The 17645-nt window shown below is 44.8% G+C and overlaps 2 protein-coding genes across 2 annotated transcripts in view; both read right to left on the reverse strand.

Annotated features, from left to right (window-relative positions):
- Positions 1-3225: 3225 nt before the first annotated feature.
- Positions 3226-4639, reverse strand: LOC143783340 (uncharacterized). The gene is made up of 2 exons (XM_077271743.1): positions 4227-4639; positions 3226-4143 (listed from the first exon to the last, which is right to left on the reverse strand). The coding sequence occupies exons 1-2, from the start codon at positions 4347-4349 to the stop codon at positions 3226-3228; spliced, it is 1041 nt and encodes a 346-aa protein (XP_077127858.1). The 5' UTR covers positions 4350-4639.
- A 357-nt stretch (positions 4640-4996) lies between these two features.
- LOC143783341 (uncharacterized) overlaps positions 4997-17645 on the reverse strand; it is a 54618-nt gene continuing 41969 nt past the window's right edge. Inside the window, exons 15-18 of the mRNA XM_077271744.1 lie at positions 14849-14918; positions 14651-14739; positions 14311-14431; positions 4997-7468 (exon numbers count right to left, since the gene is read on the reverse strand). Coding sequence (XP_077127859.1) covers positions 6324-7468; positions 14311-14431; positions 14651-14739; positions 14849-14918 — 1425 coding nt within the window. The 3' untranslated portion in view covers positions 4997-6323. The remainder of the gene's footprint in view (positions 7469-14310; positions 14432-14650; positions 14740-14848; positions 14919-17645) is intronic.

Consider the following 17645-nt stretch of genomic DNA (forward strand, 5'->3'; position numbering starts at 1 on the left):
GAGAGATTTCCAGAGACCAACACCTAGGGGGGGACCACCGTGCTGAGGATAGTCCTGCCAAAGTGTAGGTCAGAGTCGGAAGACAGGTCGAGCCTGTAGTGATTATAGAAAGTGGAAGGAGCCAACCATGTTGCAGCCTTACATATATCCTCGATTGGCACGTTCCCTTTTTCGGCCCAGGAAGAAGCCATGGCTCTGGTGGAATGTGCTTTGATGCCCTCCGGAGGTTCTTCATTTTTCATGGAATAGGCCAACCGGATAGCGTCTCTTATCCACCTGGATAATGTTGCTCTTGTGACTCCATATCCTTTCTTTTTGCCCTGGAAGGATATGAACAGAGCCCTACTCTGCCTCCAACTACTAGTTTTCTCAATATATTGCAAAACTACTCTCCTGACGTCTAGAGTATGGAATTTTTGTTCTTCAGGAGTAGAGGGGTCTTTAAAGAAAGTAGGAAGATGTATCTCCTGTGACCTGTGGAACTTCCCTGCTACCTTAGGAAGGTATAGGGGGTCCGGTTTTAAGATTAGTCTGTCATGAAATGTGAGAAGGTAAGGTTGATCTATCGACAAGGCCTGAATGTCGCTGACTCTTCTAGCCGATGTTAAGGCTACTAAGAAGGCTGTTTTTAACGACAAGTGTTTTAAAGATGCTGTGTCTATAGGCTCAAACGGAGATTCTGTTAGAGAGTCTAAGACTAGGTTTAGATCCCACGGAGCTATTCTAGGTATGTGGATAGGAGTAACTCGTTCACAGGCCGTGATGAAGCGGGATACCCATTTATTACCAGCAATATTATGGCCATAGAGGGCACCCAGAGCAGACACCTGGACCTTTAATGTGTTAACTGACAGACCTAACTCTTTCCCTTTCTGTAGAAATTCTAATATAGATTTTATTGGGACTTCAGAGGGGTTTGAACTAGTATGGAACTGTAGAAATTTCTTCCATACTTTGGTGTAAATTTTTGTCGTAGATGGTTTCCTGCTAAGCAGGAGTGTATCAATTAGGCCCTTTGAAAACCCCCTGGAATTTAATATCTGCCTTTCAAATTCCAGGCCGTCAGGTGGAGGCTGTCCACCTGAGGGTGGAAGAAAGGTCCCTGAGAGAGAAGGTTTGGGATTGAGGGAAGGACCCAAGGATCCGTCACCGACATTGACCGCAGGCACGAGAACCATGGTCTCTTGGGCCAGAATGGCGCTATCAGTATTATCCTGGCCTGCTCTTCCCTGATTTTCCGTATTACTTGTGGAAGCAGAATTATCGGAGGGAAAGCATACGCCAGCTTGAATTGCCATGGTGTTTGAAGAGCATCTAGAATGTCCGGGTGATCTGCACGGGACCGAGATGCGAATTTGTGGACTTGTTTGTTTTGTTTTGTAGCGAACAGGTCTATTTGGGGTTTGCCCCATAACAATGTTATCTTGTGGAAAATGTGAGGATTGAGACACCATTCTCCTTGGTGAAGAGTGTGTCGACTTAGAAAGTCCGCTTGTTGATTGTCCTCTCCTTTGATGTGGACTGCCGAGAGGGACAACAGATGCTTTTCGGCCAGGATTAAGGTACTGTTTGCGGAAGACATTAGAGCGTCTGATCTTGTGCCGCCTTGTTTGTTTAAATACGCCACTGTCGTAGTGTTGTCTGAACAGATTCTGACGTGGCTTCCTCGTAGCTGTGGGAGAAATTGACGCAGTGCATAGTTTACCGCATTCAATTCTTTCAGGTTTGATGAATATAAATCCTCATTCTTATCCCAGGTTCCCTGGCAGAATTTATCTCCCATGTGTGCGCCCCACCCGTGGGGACTAGCGTCCGTAGTTATCGTGTGGGATGGTGATATTACCCAAGGGACACCCCCCGCTAGGTTGTCTTTATTTAGCCACCATTCTAAGGAGGATAAGACTTTCTCGGATAAAGTTATTTTCGATTCAAGGTGCCCCAGAAATTTTCTCTGTTCCCGAAGTATCTGATGTTGTAATGTTCGGGTATGAAGTTGTGCCCACTGAACGGCTGGAGTACAGGAGGAGAGGGATCCTAGCAAGGACATTCCTGCTCTCAGGGACATTTGAGATTTGTGAATGGCCGCCACAACTTTACCCTCTATAAGAGATATTTTTTCTTGGGGAAGTAGACATTTTTGCTTTATGGAATCTAGATTAAATCCCAAAAATGTCTGAAGAGAAAGTGGGATGAGTCTGGATTTTTTATAGTTGACGATCCAGCCCAGGCTTTCTAAGGACGAGACAGTGTCAGCTAATCGTTCCGCACACTGAAGGGATGAATTTCCTACAACTAAAAAATCATCTAAGTAGGGAATGATTAATGTGTCTCGTAGGCCATTACTTCTAACATTACCTTCGTGAAGATCCTGGGTGCCGTGGAGAGACCGAAGGGCATGGCTGTATACTGGAAATGATGAATCTCCCCCTCAAGAGTTACTGCCACTCTTAAGTATTTTTGATACCTACTATGGATAGGGAGATGGTAGTAGGCATCTTTTAAATCAATGCCGCCCATTCTACAATTTGGAAAAAGGAGCTTAATGGCCGATCTAATAGACTCCATTTTAAACGTATAATTTTTAATAAACGTATTGAGTTTTTTAAGATTTATAATTGTTCGAAATGAACCATCGGGTTTAGGGATTAAAAATAACGGAGAGTAGAACCCTTTACCCTCTTGTCCCTTTGGCACCCTAACTAAAACATTTTTAACTATAAGACTTCTAATTTCCAGTTCAAGGGCCTTCTGTTGCACTGGTGAGGAAAGGGCTGTTAAAGGAATCATGGGGAATTTGGAGGAATTCTATTTTCATTCCTTCCTTAATAATATTTAGCACCCAGGAACTTGACGTGATTTTTCGCCATTGGGGAAAGAAAAATTTTAACCTGCCCCCTACTGGGGTGTCTGGTGTTTCAGAATTTGTTGTCTCTACGGAAGGGGGGGCCTTTGAACATAGTGCCACCCTGTTTTCCCTCTCTTGTGGCCCATCGTGACGATCTTTCATTTTGTGTTCTTTTCCCGAACGGCCTCTTCCTAAAGGTCTTCCTATAGAAAGGAATTGAGGGGTCAGGGAAGGCTTTTTTCCTCTCTTTTGCTTTTTTGAGGATCTCGTCTAATGCTTTCCCAAACAAAAACTCACCCTCACACGGAATAGCGCAGATCTTAGCCTTTGACTGCGTATCCCCCTTCCAGCTCTTCATCCATAACGCACGTCTGGCATTATTAATTAGACCGGCTGATCTTGATGCAAGGCGAAGAGTCAGCTGAAGCATCGGCCATGAATGCTGCTGCACCTCTAATTAGTGGTATCGCATCCCGCAATTTTTGTCTGGAGACCCCCTGTTCGATCTGTTGATCCAGCTGATCAATCCAAACGAGCATGGATCTAGCTGTGCACGTGCTGGCAATTGATGGCTTAAATATGCCCGTGGAAGCCTCCCATGATCGTTTTAGTGACGATTCTGCCTTCCGATCTAGAGGATCAGAAAGTAGGCCCGCATCCTCGACTGGTAGAGCTGACTGTTTTGAAGTGGAGGCGACTGTAGCGTCCACCTTAGGGATTTTAGTCCATGAAATTAACTCCTCATCATTAAAGGGGTACTTCCTTTTGGAGGCTGACGGGAGAAAACCTCTCTGGTCCTGTTTCTCCCACTCCCTCTTTATCAGTGCCTTAACCGCAGGAATTACTGGGAATGCTCTTCTCTTCCTCTCCGCCAACCCTGCAAACATGATGTCTTGTGCAGTTTGGTCGTCTTTTGTATCCTCACAACCTATAGTATTCCTGATGGACTTTACTAGGTTGTCCACCCCATCAAGGGGAAAACAAGCTCGACCCTCAATGTCGGAATGTGTTGAGGAAGAGGATGACGCCTGCGAGGAGTCTGAGTGGATAACGCCTTCCTCCTCGGACTCAGAGCTGGATATAGCCTTTTCTTTCCCGAATTTTTTAGGGGGGGTACTGGCTTGTGAGATGGCCTGTAATTCCTCTCTAATTATGGCCCGTATATCTGTGACCGACATAGATGGACTCTGCATTGTTTCCGCCATACACTGATTGCAGAGTTTTTTGGGGTGGGAATCTGGGAGAGGCTCGTCACATAACGCACATTGCTTGTGCTTAGATTTCTGTCTCTTTTTGGCCTGGGAGAAGACATTTGTGGAAAAGGGTGTCAGCTTTATAGGCAGAGGGGAAATCACACTCACCCAGTGAAGCTGTACGGTACCGAAATAGGAGGCTGCGACTTTCTGGATCTTGAATCCTTGGTCTCACTCCTGTGGCTGGCATCTGAGGACCTTCTGCTGGCTGGCTCACCTGCTGGGTCCACAGTCTTGCCTGGGGACGACATGTTGCATCGCCTGTGCGTTTGCAACTTCCCCCTTTTTATAGGCCAGGATCCGGTCAGTAAACTTTTTTTTTTTTTCTTTCTTTCTCAGCGGTGCACTGCGCATGCGCGAAACCGCGCTTTCCCCCACCGCTGTGTGAGTGACCCGGAAGTGCTCCTCTACCTCCGGGTCATTCTGGGGATTCTTACACCGCTCCACGCATGTGCGGCCGCCATTATCCCGGCCTGCGCTATGGAGCGGTGTACCGGCTGCCGCTGCAGCTGTGCCGCAGATCCCGGACCCTTTACCTGGTGGTTCGCGTCTGGAGCCTCTTCAAGGCCGCACCTCTGCAGCGTTGCTCTTGCGGAATCGGCGTCGTCTCTCCCCGGACTCAGCCATCCCACATGCCGGCCAGACGAGGGGGGAGCCGTCTAACGGAATCTCCCCCGACGCTGCATCTGGACTGCATCCCCTGCCGTTCCCGCAGAAACCGCACAGGCGGATGCTCCTAGCCCAGGTAAGATCTTCTGTAGTCTTCAGAGATCCTGTCCCCTGGGAACAGGAAACCTAAACTGAGGAGGAGAGGGGGACCGCCCCCTTTTATGTCTCTGTAGGTTTCCTGTTCCTTGGGGCGGATCCCTATCTCTCCAGTGGGTGCTGTCATGGCGAAGGGTAAAACTGTAGTATTAACGTTGCCCTCTCGCGATGTCCCTGGTCAAATAACTAGTAAGGGGTATTGTGGTCTGCATATCATCTTCCTAGGACACTTCTGTTGAAACAATGAGTGGAGGACATTTTAGTGTGAACATTGCCTTTTCATGGTACCCCAGCTTAATGTCATGATCCAGGCCGGGGTTTGCTTCTTGCTAATCTCTCACCGGTCTGGTCATGCGGGGGTTAACCTTCTCTGCCTCGTTCTGGGTGCGGTGTGGCTATTTCAGTCTGCTGTGGCCTGCAGACCAATGTCAGTGATAGTTCATGCTCCCAGGCTAGAGCAGCTGACCCCTTGATACCGTGTCTCGTCCTCTGCCCCTTTACTTTGTTCCCGTGACTTCCCGTTCCTGTCTGTCTTAGTGTTCTGTTCTTGGACCTTTAGGTACGTGACCCGGCTTGTCTTCTGACCTGTTTTACTGTCTCTCGTCTCAGGGAGCAGAAAGTAGACTACAAAGTTAGATATTTCTGTAAGTTTTTTCCCGTTTATTTTACGACTTTTGCATATTTCTGTCTTTTTATTACAATATTTTCATACCCTTTTTATTGTAAGCACTGTACCTTTTTGTATTAAAGCATAAAACTTAAACAACTTGAACCTTGCATGCTCTAAAGCAGTGTTCCCCAACTGCGTCCCTCAAGAGTCACCAACAGGATGTCGCTCGAAACGCATCAAAAGATGCCAGCACTTTTTTTGTGAACACATAATTTTAATCGTTGCTTCATGTACCTTGGATAATAAAATGCACTTTTTTTTGGATTCCATCTGTGAGTTGGATTTTTCTGCAGAAATATAACCTCTTAGATGCCACAGTCAATCGTGACAACGGTATTTAAGCATTCGGACACGGGCGGGGGATTGGTCACTTTAATCAAAGGCTGCAATTCTACATCACTGCAGTAATTGTAGAGGCGACCAAGTGATCGCAGGTTCAAGTCCTCTAATAAAAAAAGTGTAAATATTTAACATATTTGTAAGAAAAAAAAAAATACAAAATAAACATTAAAATTGTTCTTTTTTTATAAAGAACCTAATAATTGTAAGATACAATATTGTTCTGCTCCAGGAAGACATCCAGGCCTCTCTTGAACCCCTCGACTGAGTTCGCCATCACCACCTCCTCAGAAAGATCCTCGGAGAGATATTTCTATTGTTCCCTTATATACTTATACATGCTGGTATTTCCCACATTACATACAAGAACATGGTTTCTTTTCAATGTGAATCCTTTGAGAAATGTTAAAAATTGGATTTCCTTATAAAAACATTTTCCACATACAGATCATCAAAAAAGCTTCTCTCCTGCATGACTTCTGTCATGTTTCACAAGACTTGATTTATCCGTAAAGCATTTCCCACATAGTGAACAAGAGTACGGCTTCTCTCCTGTGTGACTTCTCATATGCTTAACATAATTTGATTTATCTGTAAAGAACTTACCGCACACTGCACAGGAATACGGCTTCACTCCTGTGTGAATTTTCTCATGTTTAACCAGACTTGATTTTTCTGTAAAGCATTTCCCACATTCTGAACACGAGTATGGCTTCTCTCCTGTATGGATTCTCTCATGTTTAACAAGATCCGACTTATTTGTAAAGCATTTCCCACATTCTGAACATGAGTGCGGCTTCTCCCCTGTGTGAATTCTCTCATGTTTAACCAGATATGATTTTTTTGGGAAGCTTTTCCCACAGAGTGAACAAGAATACGGTTTCTCTCCTGTGTGACTTCTCTTATGTATAAAGAGACTGGATTTCTCTCTAAAGTACTTCCCACATATTGAACACGAATACGGCTTCTCTCCTGTGTGAATTCTTTCATGTATAACAAGATTTGGTTTACCTGTAAAACATTTCCCACAGATTGAACATGAATACGGCTTCTCTCCTGTGTGGGTTCGCTCGTGTCTAACAAGATGTGATTTATTTCTAAAACGTTTCCCACAATCTGAGCAGGTAAACGGCTTTTCTCCCGTATGAATTTTTTGATGATTAACAAGTATTGGTTTGGTTGTAAAATATTTCCCACATAATAAACATGGATACGGCTTTTCCAGTACGCGGATTCTCTCATTTTGACCTTGATTTGATTTATCTGTAAAACATTTTCCATGATCTGGGTTTGGCTTCTGCTTCGTGTGAATTTTTCTGTGCGTACAAAGACTTGAGCTTTTTGTAAACTGTTTTCCACATTCATTGCAGTGAAACTTCTTATCCGCTTTCTGTCTTGTACTTGTAGCAATCTGGGATTGATCAGAGGAAGCTTCTTCATTATTATGGAGCTTACATGATGGATCTGTACTGTCAGGTCCTGGTTGTTGTACATTAACAGTAATGAGGTTTTCTCCCGAGTAGTGCTGTTTGAGATCTTCTACTGTGTAATTTAGCGATACCATCAAGTTTTCATCAGAATTCTTGCAGAAATTTTCTGTTAGGAGTATAAAAAAAAAATAATAATAAAGAAATGTACACCATTTATATTAGGCTGGAAGAATAACAGACGCCTTCGAAATGTGGCGCTGGAGAAGGATGTTATCAATACTACAAACAAATCAATTTTGGAACAAATGAAGCAAGTCAGGTCACTGGAAGCGAGGATCACCAAGCTACGACTTGTCTACTCTGGACACATCCTACGAAGAGGGCGATCACAGGAGAAGGACATCATGGTCAGAAAAATAGAAGGAACAAGGTGAACAGGAACGACCAGCACCCCGATGGCTAAATACTATCAAAATAACGGCAGGGAAGACCCTGGTGGACCTAGCTAGACTTCAACAACATCGATTTTCCTACGCATCGTTCATCCAAGTTGCCACAGCTCGAGATCAAACCATTAAATAAATATTAGTCTGGAAATACAAATCAGAAAAAAAAAAGTTCTCCTTGCCTGATCAACTAGTGGCTTTGGCTAAAAACAGCTGCATGAAAAGCTTGAAGTTTGGTTCTAGACTTTATTAATGACCGAATATAAAATTCTGGCCCAAATTCATTCTTTTATTCCATAAACCAGGACTTATCAAAATATTAAGAATGTGAAAATTACAACCTTAACTGGCAATAAAGATTGTCCTCTACTAACACAGGGGGCCCTTTAATACCAACCCGGTTTCACTTTCCTGCTTAAAAATGGTGTTTTCCATTTAAGGAAAAATATAAAAAAATACACTTAAAGGGAATCTGTCAGCAGGTTTTTGCCATGTTATCTGAGAGTAGAATAATGTAGGAGCAGAGAGCCTGATTCCAGTGATGTGCCTCTGACTAGGCTGTGTTTTGCTGCTAAAGTGTTTTATCAATCAACCCACTCCTGATACCGCCAGCTTCCTGCAGCAGCGACCCTGCCTCCTGCCCCGCTCTACTGCATCCGTCCCCGGTAAGCTCACCTCTAAATTTATGAAAAACATTTTTTCCTTATTTTCCCTACTAAAATTTGGGGTGCGTCTTATAGTCCGCAAAATATGGTAAGTGATACATCGCTGGAATTGGGGTCTTTGTCCCTACCTCACAGTGCCATCAGATCACATAGAAAATAAGCCGCCAACAGATTCCCTTTAGCTCCCTCACCCCTGTTTTCACCCCCATAACCAGGCCAAATTTCACAATGCTGACCACCGTCACTTTATGAGGTCGTAACTCTGGAGTGTCAACAGATCTCACCGATTCCGATTCTTGTGACATATTGTACTTCATCATAGCGGTAACATTTCTTTGATATGACTTGCATTTATTAAGGGGGATGGGAAATTTGGGGACCTTTTTGCAATTTTCAGACTTCGTTTTATGTCCTTAAATCAGGTACCGTATAACTCACAGAATACTGAACATTTCCCACATGTCGACTTTACATCAGCAGCATTTTTAAGACTTTTTTTTGTTAGGACGTTATAAGGGTTAAAGGAGATTTCTCTTTTTTACAACAAAATTTACAAACCATTTTTTAATCATATTTTAAGTCACTTTGAGGGGTCTATATGACAGAAAATACCCCAAAGTGACACTATTCTAAAAACTGCTCAAAACCACATTCAAGAAGTTTATTAACTCTTCAGGTGCTTCACAGGAACTGAAGCAACGTGGAAGGAAAAAAAATAAACATTTAACTTTGGACCCAATTTTTTTTATTTTCAGAACGGTAACATGAAAAAAATGGACCCCAAAATTTGTTGCGCAAAGTATACCAATACTCCACATGTGGGGGGAAACTACAGTTTGGGTGCATGGCAGAGCTCGGAAGGGAAGGAGTTCCGTTTGACGTTTTCAATGCAAAGTTGTCTGGAATCGAGAGCGGACCCCATGTCACGTCTGCAGAGCCACTGATGTGCCTAAACAGTGGAAACCCCCCACAAGTGACCCCATTTTGGAAACTACACCCCTCAAGGTACTTATTGGAGAGAAAAAAACACAAACAAAAAAACAAAAAAAACACGTGCTCACATGGCCCCATCGACTGGGAAACAAAAGTTATGGGTTTTGGAAAGCAAAGCTTTTTTTCCCCATGAATTTCTGAAATTCTGCATTTTGAAACAATATGAAAATTAGTTCCTGGTAATGGGATTTTCCAGAGCCCACGGCAGCATCATATGAGACATGGATCCACCCATCAAGGACAGGAACCTACTGAACACAAAGGCAGAACGTCTCCCCCGCATCAGTTGGGTTACAGAGCATGAGAGGACCTCCAAGGCAGTTATATGCACGTACCATCACCAGCCATAAGATACAACACCACCTGGACTATTCACCTAAAATTCTATTAGTGCACACTAATACCAGTGACGGGGGGATATAAGGGTTCTGTCATGGGCTCGGGAAAACCCCATTACAGGTAAGTAAATATGGTCTTTTCCTTTCCCCCAATGACAACACCACACAGCAGATTAACAGAGATGAACCCTAGGGAGGGACCACCTCTGGTAGAACCCATCTCCCCAAGGATAAATCCGCAGCAGAGGTCAGATCAAGCCTACAGTGCTTATAGAAGGCTGAAGGAGAGGACCATGTTGCCGCCTTACATATCGGGTCGATAGACGCCTCCACCTTCTCTGTCCAAGAAGTCGGAACATCTCAAGTAGAATGAGCTTTAATGCTCTCTGGGACGGATACACCACTAGAGGAGGCGGCTAACCCAATGGCTTCCATAAATCCATCTAGCTAAGGTACACCTCAAGACTTTAAGGCCTTTCTTAGCACTCTGGGAGAAAACAAACAATGGCCGTCTCTTAATCTATTGTTCCATTATGGACATGTAATTTATTAAAGCCCTCCTTACAGCCAATGTGTGGAATCTTTCCTCCTTTGGGTTCCTAGAATTAATACAAAAGGAGGGAAGAATAATCTCCTGACTCCTATGAAATTTCATGGCTACTTTTGAGGTGTAGGTCAGATCTGGTCTTTGAATAACCCTCCTTTCCAAAACCTGGGTAAAAGGGGGGGGATTAACCAAAGGCTGAGATCTGCATTACTGGTGGAACACATAGGCTAGATTGACGTTCCATGAAATCTGGAAAGCATCTGCATGAGGTTTATCCGTGGGAATTAGCCAGCAGAATTTGCCTTTCTGTTCCACTTCTATACCTGGAAGGCCCAAAAGGCTCCTATTCGCTGAAAAACTGTTGATTTAAGGGTCCGTTGACCATCTTCATCGATTGAGGCTTAGGAAGTTTGCCTTGTCGTTGTCTTTCCATTTTATGTACAATCTGCTAATGACCAGAGATGGTTTTCCGACATCTGGAAAATTTGCTCCATAGCGGCCATCAGGGAGTGAGATCTTGTTCGCCCCTGATGATTGATGGAAGCGACGGTTGTTGAATTGTCTGACAGGATAGGAACATGACCGCTTCGGAGAAATGCGAGAAAATTATTCTTTCATATTGGAGGAACTCCTCAAGTTGTGACCAAACACCCTGGACTACACAGTGTCTCTGATGCGCTCCCCATCCACTTCTGCTTGCATCTGTAATCTGATATACTCATGGAACCGCTAATGACAGATGGTCTACGCTTAGCCACCATAAGAGGACATTGGTTGCCACTGAAGAAGACTTTCCTTCCGAAACACCATCTCAGCTGTCTTTTGTCTATCGGGATCTCCGGCTGCAATTGGGCCCAAAGTCCTGCTGGGATACATGAGGTCAAGGTCCCCAACAACAACATGGCCTTCGTGAGTGTCATTGTAGAATACCAAGACTGCCACTTTGTGCATTTTCTCTTCTGGTCGGGAAGGAGTCTGACTCACTGAGTCCAAGATAAAATAAGACTGAACTTTTGATGGAATTAGCTTGGATTTTTTCAGCCATTGGATAAAATTCTAGCTTAGGCAGGGAGGAAGAGGTATAGTCTTCTTCCTAACCGGGGAATGGCGTCACTGGTATAACTTTCTTTCCCCTGAGGAGGAACTCCAAAATATGAAACCTCTTTTTTTTCCCCCTTTTGTCTTACCATTTTTCTTGAGGAGGCATTTTTCGGTTGTACCTCATCCTCCAAAGAACCTTTCATACTCTGGGATGGAAACACTGGAAAGTCCCTTCTTTCTATCACCAGCTTTGCCAGAATCTCGCCCAGAACCTGACCAAACAAATACTCTCCAGCACACAGGATGGAACATAACTTGGTTTTAGACTGGACATCCCCCCCGGCCAACATTGGAGTCATAGCGCCCTCGGAGCGGCATTAGAGAGGCCCGCTGACCTGGCCGCCAACCTCACAGAGTCTGCTGAGGAAACTGCAGGAAAGGCTGCTGCTCCTGCATCAATGGTAAATTGGTCAGGATCTTTTATCCATCTCTTAGTTGCCATCTAGATCGCCGGTTTTAGGGTTTCCGCCGAGGATTCCCAGTAATGCCTTAGGTATTCATCAGCCTTCCTAGCCAAAGAATCTTCCAGGACACCAATGTCTTCAAAAGGGTAACATTGATCTTCTGGATGATTTGGCCACTGCTACATCTGTCTTTGGAACTTTATCCCACGGGGCTGTTTCTTCCTCTTCAGTGGAGAACCTTCTCTTTGAAGACGAGGGTAGTGAACCTTTCATTTCCATTTGGTCCATTGCTTTTTAAATGAGCGCTTACATTTGTTTTCACTTATTGGGAAGGTTTGCCTCTTCTTCTGCTCTAACCCCCCCGAGCACAATATCCTGTACTGACCTGAGGTTTTTAGCATGGTAGCTCTTAGAGCTTTGACCACTGTGTCACTTACAGGGAAGCCCAGTCTACCGCCTGTACCACCATCAGAGGATGAAGACGAAGAAAATAAAAATCAGATCCACATTCACCTTCTGACTTCACGGATGCCTCGGAATCAGATGATACCATCCTGGTTTTCCTTCTTCCCCTTTCCATCACTTTCTTCATGGATTTGGGTCATAGGAAATCTAACTTCTGCCCTAATTACGGATTTTAAATCCACGGCCAAATACAAGAATTCCTCACAAGCAGTTTTCTGGACTCGTCGTACAGAGTTACTCTGCATTGTTTATTTAATACTCTAATAAAAAACCATTTATGAGACTTCATGGCACAACGTTTTGGGGTTGGAATTTCTGGCACATGCTGGGCAGTTTCTTCCGCCATGAGCTGGGTAATGACTCCCTGAAAAGCCCACACGCCTCATTTTTAAGCTTTGTGCTGCATTTGTTAGGTCTTTTCTACTAATTAAACAACAAGAAGAGGGACCTTATTACCAAGGTGAACTTTCACAAAGATCACTCATCACTCAGTCGCTTAGTAACTTTACCGTATCTGGATCAAATCACACGATAGATCTCCCGTGGAGGTGGTGGATCCACTCTGCTTCTCAGCCTGGTCTTACTGTCACTTCTTCTGTCACTCGGGCGGCAGTCACGGATGCGCCTACTCTGACGCTGCCGCTCCTCCTCAGCCATAGTGGAAAGGAGAGCCGGAGCAAAACTCACTCTCTGGAGGTCAAAACCCCATTTAAAAAAGAGGGACCAGCCAACAGTTTCATGTAGACGCCTCCTCCGGACCCCTCGGAAATGAAGTTCTCTCTTCTGGATCAGATGTTACCGGCGTGCTGGTCATCAGAGTGCCACTCCCAGCACGCCCCGTGCATGTGCAGACCTGGGACAATGCAGCGGCCGGCAGACACATGGAAAGTCTCTGCTGCTGTCATCCGCATGCCAGAACGAGCCCCCCACCAGGCCTGCGGCACCTCCAGGAGAGCTGTTCTTCCAGGCAACCAGGCCGGCCCTTGGCAAGTCTCCCCCCCGCGCGTTTCCGCACCCAATTCTCCAGGTACAGGTTCCACTCAAGGACAGGAAACCAACTGATGCGGGGGAGACGTTCTGCCCTTTTCTTCAGTAGGTTCATGTCCTTGATGGCCGGATCCCCTCTGTTCCCCACGATTCTCCTGACCTTCCAGAGTGATGTGATGAGAGGGAAAAGAGGCTTTTAATAGGATAAAAGCTCATCAGTGTTTGAAACCGTGTTTGATTTTGCTCATATCTTGTGGAAAAAAAACATCCAATCTTTTACCAACGACTGCAAAAAATGGAGGCAAAAATGGGGTAAGAGAGCTATTACTGCACATAGGAAGCAGGGGGTCACTTAGAGTGGGCGCACCTCTGATATGGAGGGCTCAGGAGACCAAGAAAGGGAGGTAGAGGGTCTCCAGAGGAGCAGGGTAACACAACCAATGGCCGCTGTGACAAAACACTCCGGGATCGCCTTTGCTGGGGTCAAAGGTCACGTGGTTTGTGCATTAAACTCTGAGGCGTACAGCAGGTTTCTGAGTAGACTGACCTCAGGTCAGATTTATTAAAGTGAAAGCAAATACAGAAAACAAAACAAACATAAATCCTAGCCTGTCCGGCACTAACTAAAGAAATACGTTACTATCTAACAACTGGGGGGGCTTCTCCCACCCAGCTAACATTACACAGATCATGAGCACAGCTCTCACTCACGTTTGTCTCACACAGACAGGCATTCTGTGTGCCCCAGGCTGACGCCTGAAACCTCCAGCTGGTCATCCTTTATTCCTACACTTATTAACCCCTCGGTATCCTGAAGATACTGAGCGGCCTAATTCACATAGGACAAATACCTGGGCGAGATATACCTGCCCCCGACTACCAGACCGACATGACTCTTACACCGCGTACTTCCAACAGCCACAGTCCTGGGACGGAACGGTGCAATGCAGGAAACGGATTACATGGAGTTCCAAATCATACAAGATTAATGGAACCATAAATAAAAAAAAAAACACAAGCAGCAAAGGACGCTATAAATATTATAAATTCAGTATGACATACCGGCGGTGACATCTGCTGGAATTTCTTCCTCCATCTTACACGGTGCATCGCCAGTCATCCACTCATCATCCGATTCCACCTCCACTTTAATAATAGTCAGATCTGCTCCCTGATTAAATATCTGTAAGATCAGCGCAACATGGCAGCAAACAGATCAACACAGGAAAATAGCAACACGCAGTGTCCACCGGCAACACACACACACAGTGTCCACCGCCAACACACACAGTCCACCAGCAACACACACACACACACACACACACAGTGTCCACCAGCAACACACACACACACACACAGTGTCCACCGGCAACACACACACAGACGTTATAGGGCAATCTACCTGCTGATTTTCCAGGATGTTGTGCTTTTGCTCTGGGTGGTCCGGGGAATACAGAGGACGGGGACATCTCTCTGGGGGGCTTCTTTCATCTGTAAAAGACACACAAGGTCCATCGTTTGCATGTGATGATAGGATGATGGGAGTTGTACATAGATGCAGCTCACACCAGGCTTTTACTTCACAAACAATGAGTCTTACGCGGCTGACCGTCCTCCGACTCTTCTTCTTCATCTATAACTTCAACCTTAATAGACATCAGATTTTCACTCTAAACGGAGGAGAAAAAAAAGATTGGTAAATGAAGTGTACATACAGAGAAAACCAAAAAAGATGGCCTAGGTCTAGTATCAAAAGAGAAAACCAACGAATTACAAAAGAAGACCTAAAAAATATTCTTTAATAATAATTAAAATATAGGGCTGGAAACCACACATACCAAGCAAAAAACAATGGTAGGGAGCCCAAAAATAGGATCAGACAATCGTTAGATAATCGCTAATAAGGAAATGGCTAGGGAAGATAGACGTGCCTCACCCTAATGGAGTCCCTGCCTTGCAGCGGAGGTTGGCACCCGGGGATACGATATGGCGCCCCCGCTCAACGTAGACTGACCCTAAAAACCCTAGAAGTTATCCCTACCAAAGGCACCACCCAAAACACCACAAAAAAAGTGGATAAATAGATACAGTAATGTGCTGCTAATGGCGGTCAGTGCACAATGGCGCTAGTGAGCCTAACTCCATACCATCGGAGGAAACGTCTTACCTCTGAGTGATATTACATCTAGGAGAATAAGGGATTTACACAGATGTATATAGAAAGCAATAAACAACACTCCCCTTTTGATATCATTATTTATAAATACAGCAGCGACTAATCGGAAAAAGAAATAAGCGTCTCAGTCATTAGCAGATTGTCTGAGACGGTAACAAAATGGAGACATCTTCTATAATACTGTAAAACCTTCTCTACTAGAAGAGTATATAGATAAAGGGTATGGCCACCTGTGCAGAGATCATGCCTTATGTTGGTAGCAAGGGTAATATACACTCATGGTAAAATTACCAAAAAAGACCTCAGATGCTTCGTCATCATCGCCAGAATAAAGCCACAATTACCATATTCAATAATTATATGCAAGTGATGGCATCACCGCCAGAAATATGTGGGCATCACCGCCAGAGATATAATGATCCGTCAGTATAGATAGATGATGGCGTCACCGCCAGAGATATAATGATCCGTCAGTATAGATAGATGATGGCGTCACCGCCAGAGATATAATGATCCGTCAGTATAGATAGATGATGGCGTCACCGCCAGAGATATAATGATCCGTCAGTATAGATAGATGATGGCGTCACCGCCAGAAATATAATGATCCGTCAGTATAGATAGATGATGGCGTCACCGCCAGAAATATAATGATCCGTCAGTATAGATAGATGATGGCGTCACCGCCAGAAATATAATGATCCGTCAGTATAGATAGATGATGGCGTCACTGCCAGAGATATAATGATCCGTCAGTATAGATAGATGATGGCGTCACCGCCAGAGATATAATGATCCGTCAGTATAGATAGATGATGGCGTCACCGCCAGAGATATAATGATCCGTCAGTATAGATAGATGATGGCGTCACCGCCAGAGATATAATGATCCGTCAGTATAGATAGATGATGGCGTCACCGCCAGAAATATAATGATCCGTCAGTATAGATAGATGATGGCGTCACCGCCAGAGATATAATGATCCGTCAGTATAGATAGATGATGGCGTCACCGCCAGAAATATAATGATCCGTCAGTATAGATAGATGATGGCGTCACCGCCAGAAATATAATGATCCGTCAGTATAGATAGATGATGGCGTCACCGCCAGAAATATAATGATCCGTCAGTATAGATAGATGATGGCGTCACTGCCAGAGATATAATGATCCGTCAGTATAGATAGATGATGGCGTCACCGCCAGAGATATAATGATCCGTCAGTATAGATAGATGATGGCGTCACCGCCAGAAATATAATGATCCGTCAGTATAGATAGATGATGGCGTCACCGCCAGAAATATAATGATCCGTCAGTATAGATAGATGATGGCGTCACCGCCAGAAATATAATGATCCGTCAGTATAGATAGATGATGGCGTCACCGCCAGAGATATAATGATCCGTCAGTATAGATAGATGATGGCGTCACCGCCAGAAATATAATGATCCGTCAGTATAGATAGATGATGGCGTCACCGCCAGAAATATAATGATCCGTCAGTATAGATAGATGATGGCGTCACCGCCAGAAATATAATGATCCGTCAGTATAGATAGATGATGGCGTCACTGCCAGAGAAATAGTTCATTCACATATATATGAAGGCATCATCACCAGACAGTAGCATACGAGTCACATTAGTGAAGAGATCATATGGTAATGTTCATGGCCAACATGGTGCAGCATAATGGCAAGCAGCCAGCTCAGCAGCACAAGTGTGTGGTTACGGTACACTTATCTTAGGGAAGCAGTGTCCCATCCCCAGAGGTTCATCGGGGGAATGCCAGCAGTAGGCACGGGCAGTGGGGTATGGAGACGCTGCACACGGTCCGGATACCATGGATCTGAGAGCAATAAATACACGAGTCCCGGAGATGTATTACTTCCGGTGCAGGCTGGGGCACTATTCGCACCCTGATGGATCTAGTGCGCATGTACCAGCGTCTGTGCGCAGATAGCAGCGACGACGGTGGAACGCTGTATGCGTTCCACACTGAGCAATAATGGGGCCGACACAAGTCAGTGCCTCCCATCCGGTTAGCTACGGTGTAGATGCAGCGGTAACGATAAAATAATATGTGCATTCCACACTAGGCAATACTGGGACAGTCATAACATCCGGTGTAGAGGAACGTGCGCTCCCAGATCATAGAAAATGAAGAGCGCCTGACAGCTGGAAATATATGGAGCACGCCCTGAAGCCAATAGAGAAT

This window comes from Ranitomeya variabilis, chromosome 6 (genome assembly GCF_051348905.1).
Source record: "Ranitomeya variabilis isolate aRanVar5 chromosome 6, aRanVar5.hap1, whole genome shotgun sequence".
NCBI lineage: Eukaryota > Metazoa > Chordata > Amphibia > Anura > Dendrobatidae > Ranitomeya > Ranitomeya variabilis.

Excerpts from the sequence above, each read along its gene's own strand:
- LOC143783340 (XM_077271743.1), bottom strand. The coding sequence starts at position 4,349 with ATGTCGTCCCCAGGCAAGACTGTGGACCCAGCAGGTGAGCCAGCCAGC. Across the intron at positions 4,144-4,226 it reads AGTCGCAGCCTCCTATTTCG|GCCAAAAAGAGACAGAAATC; the intron begins GTACCGTACAGC and ends GTCTTCTCCCAG.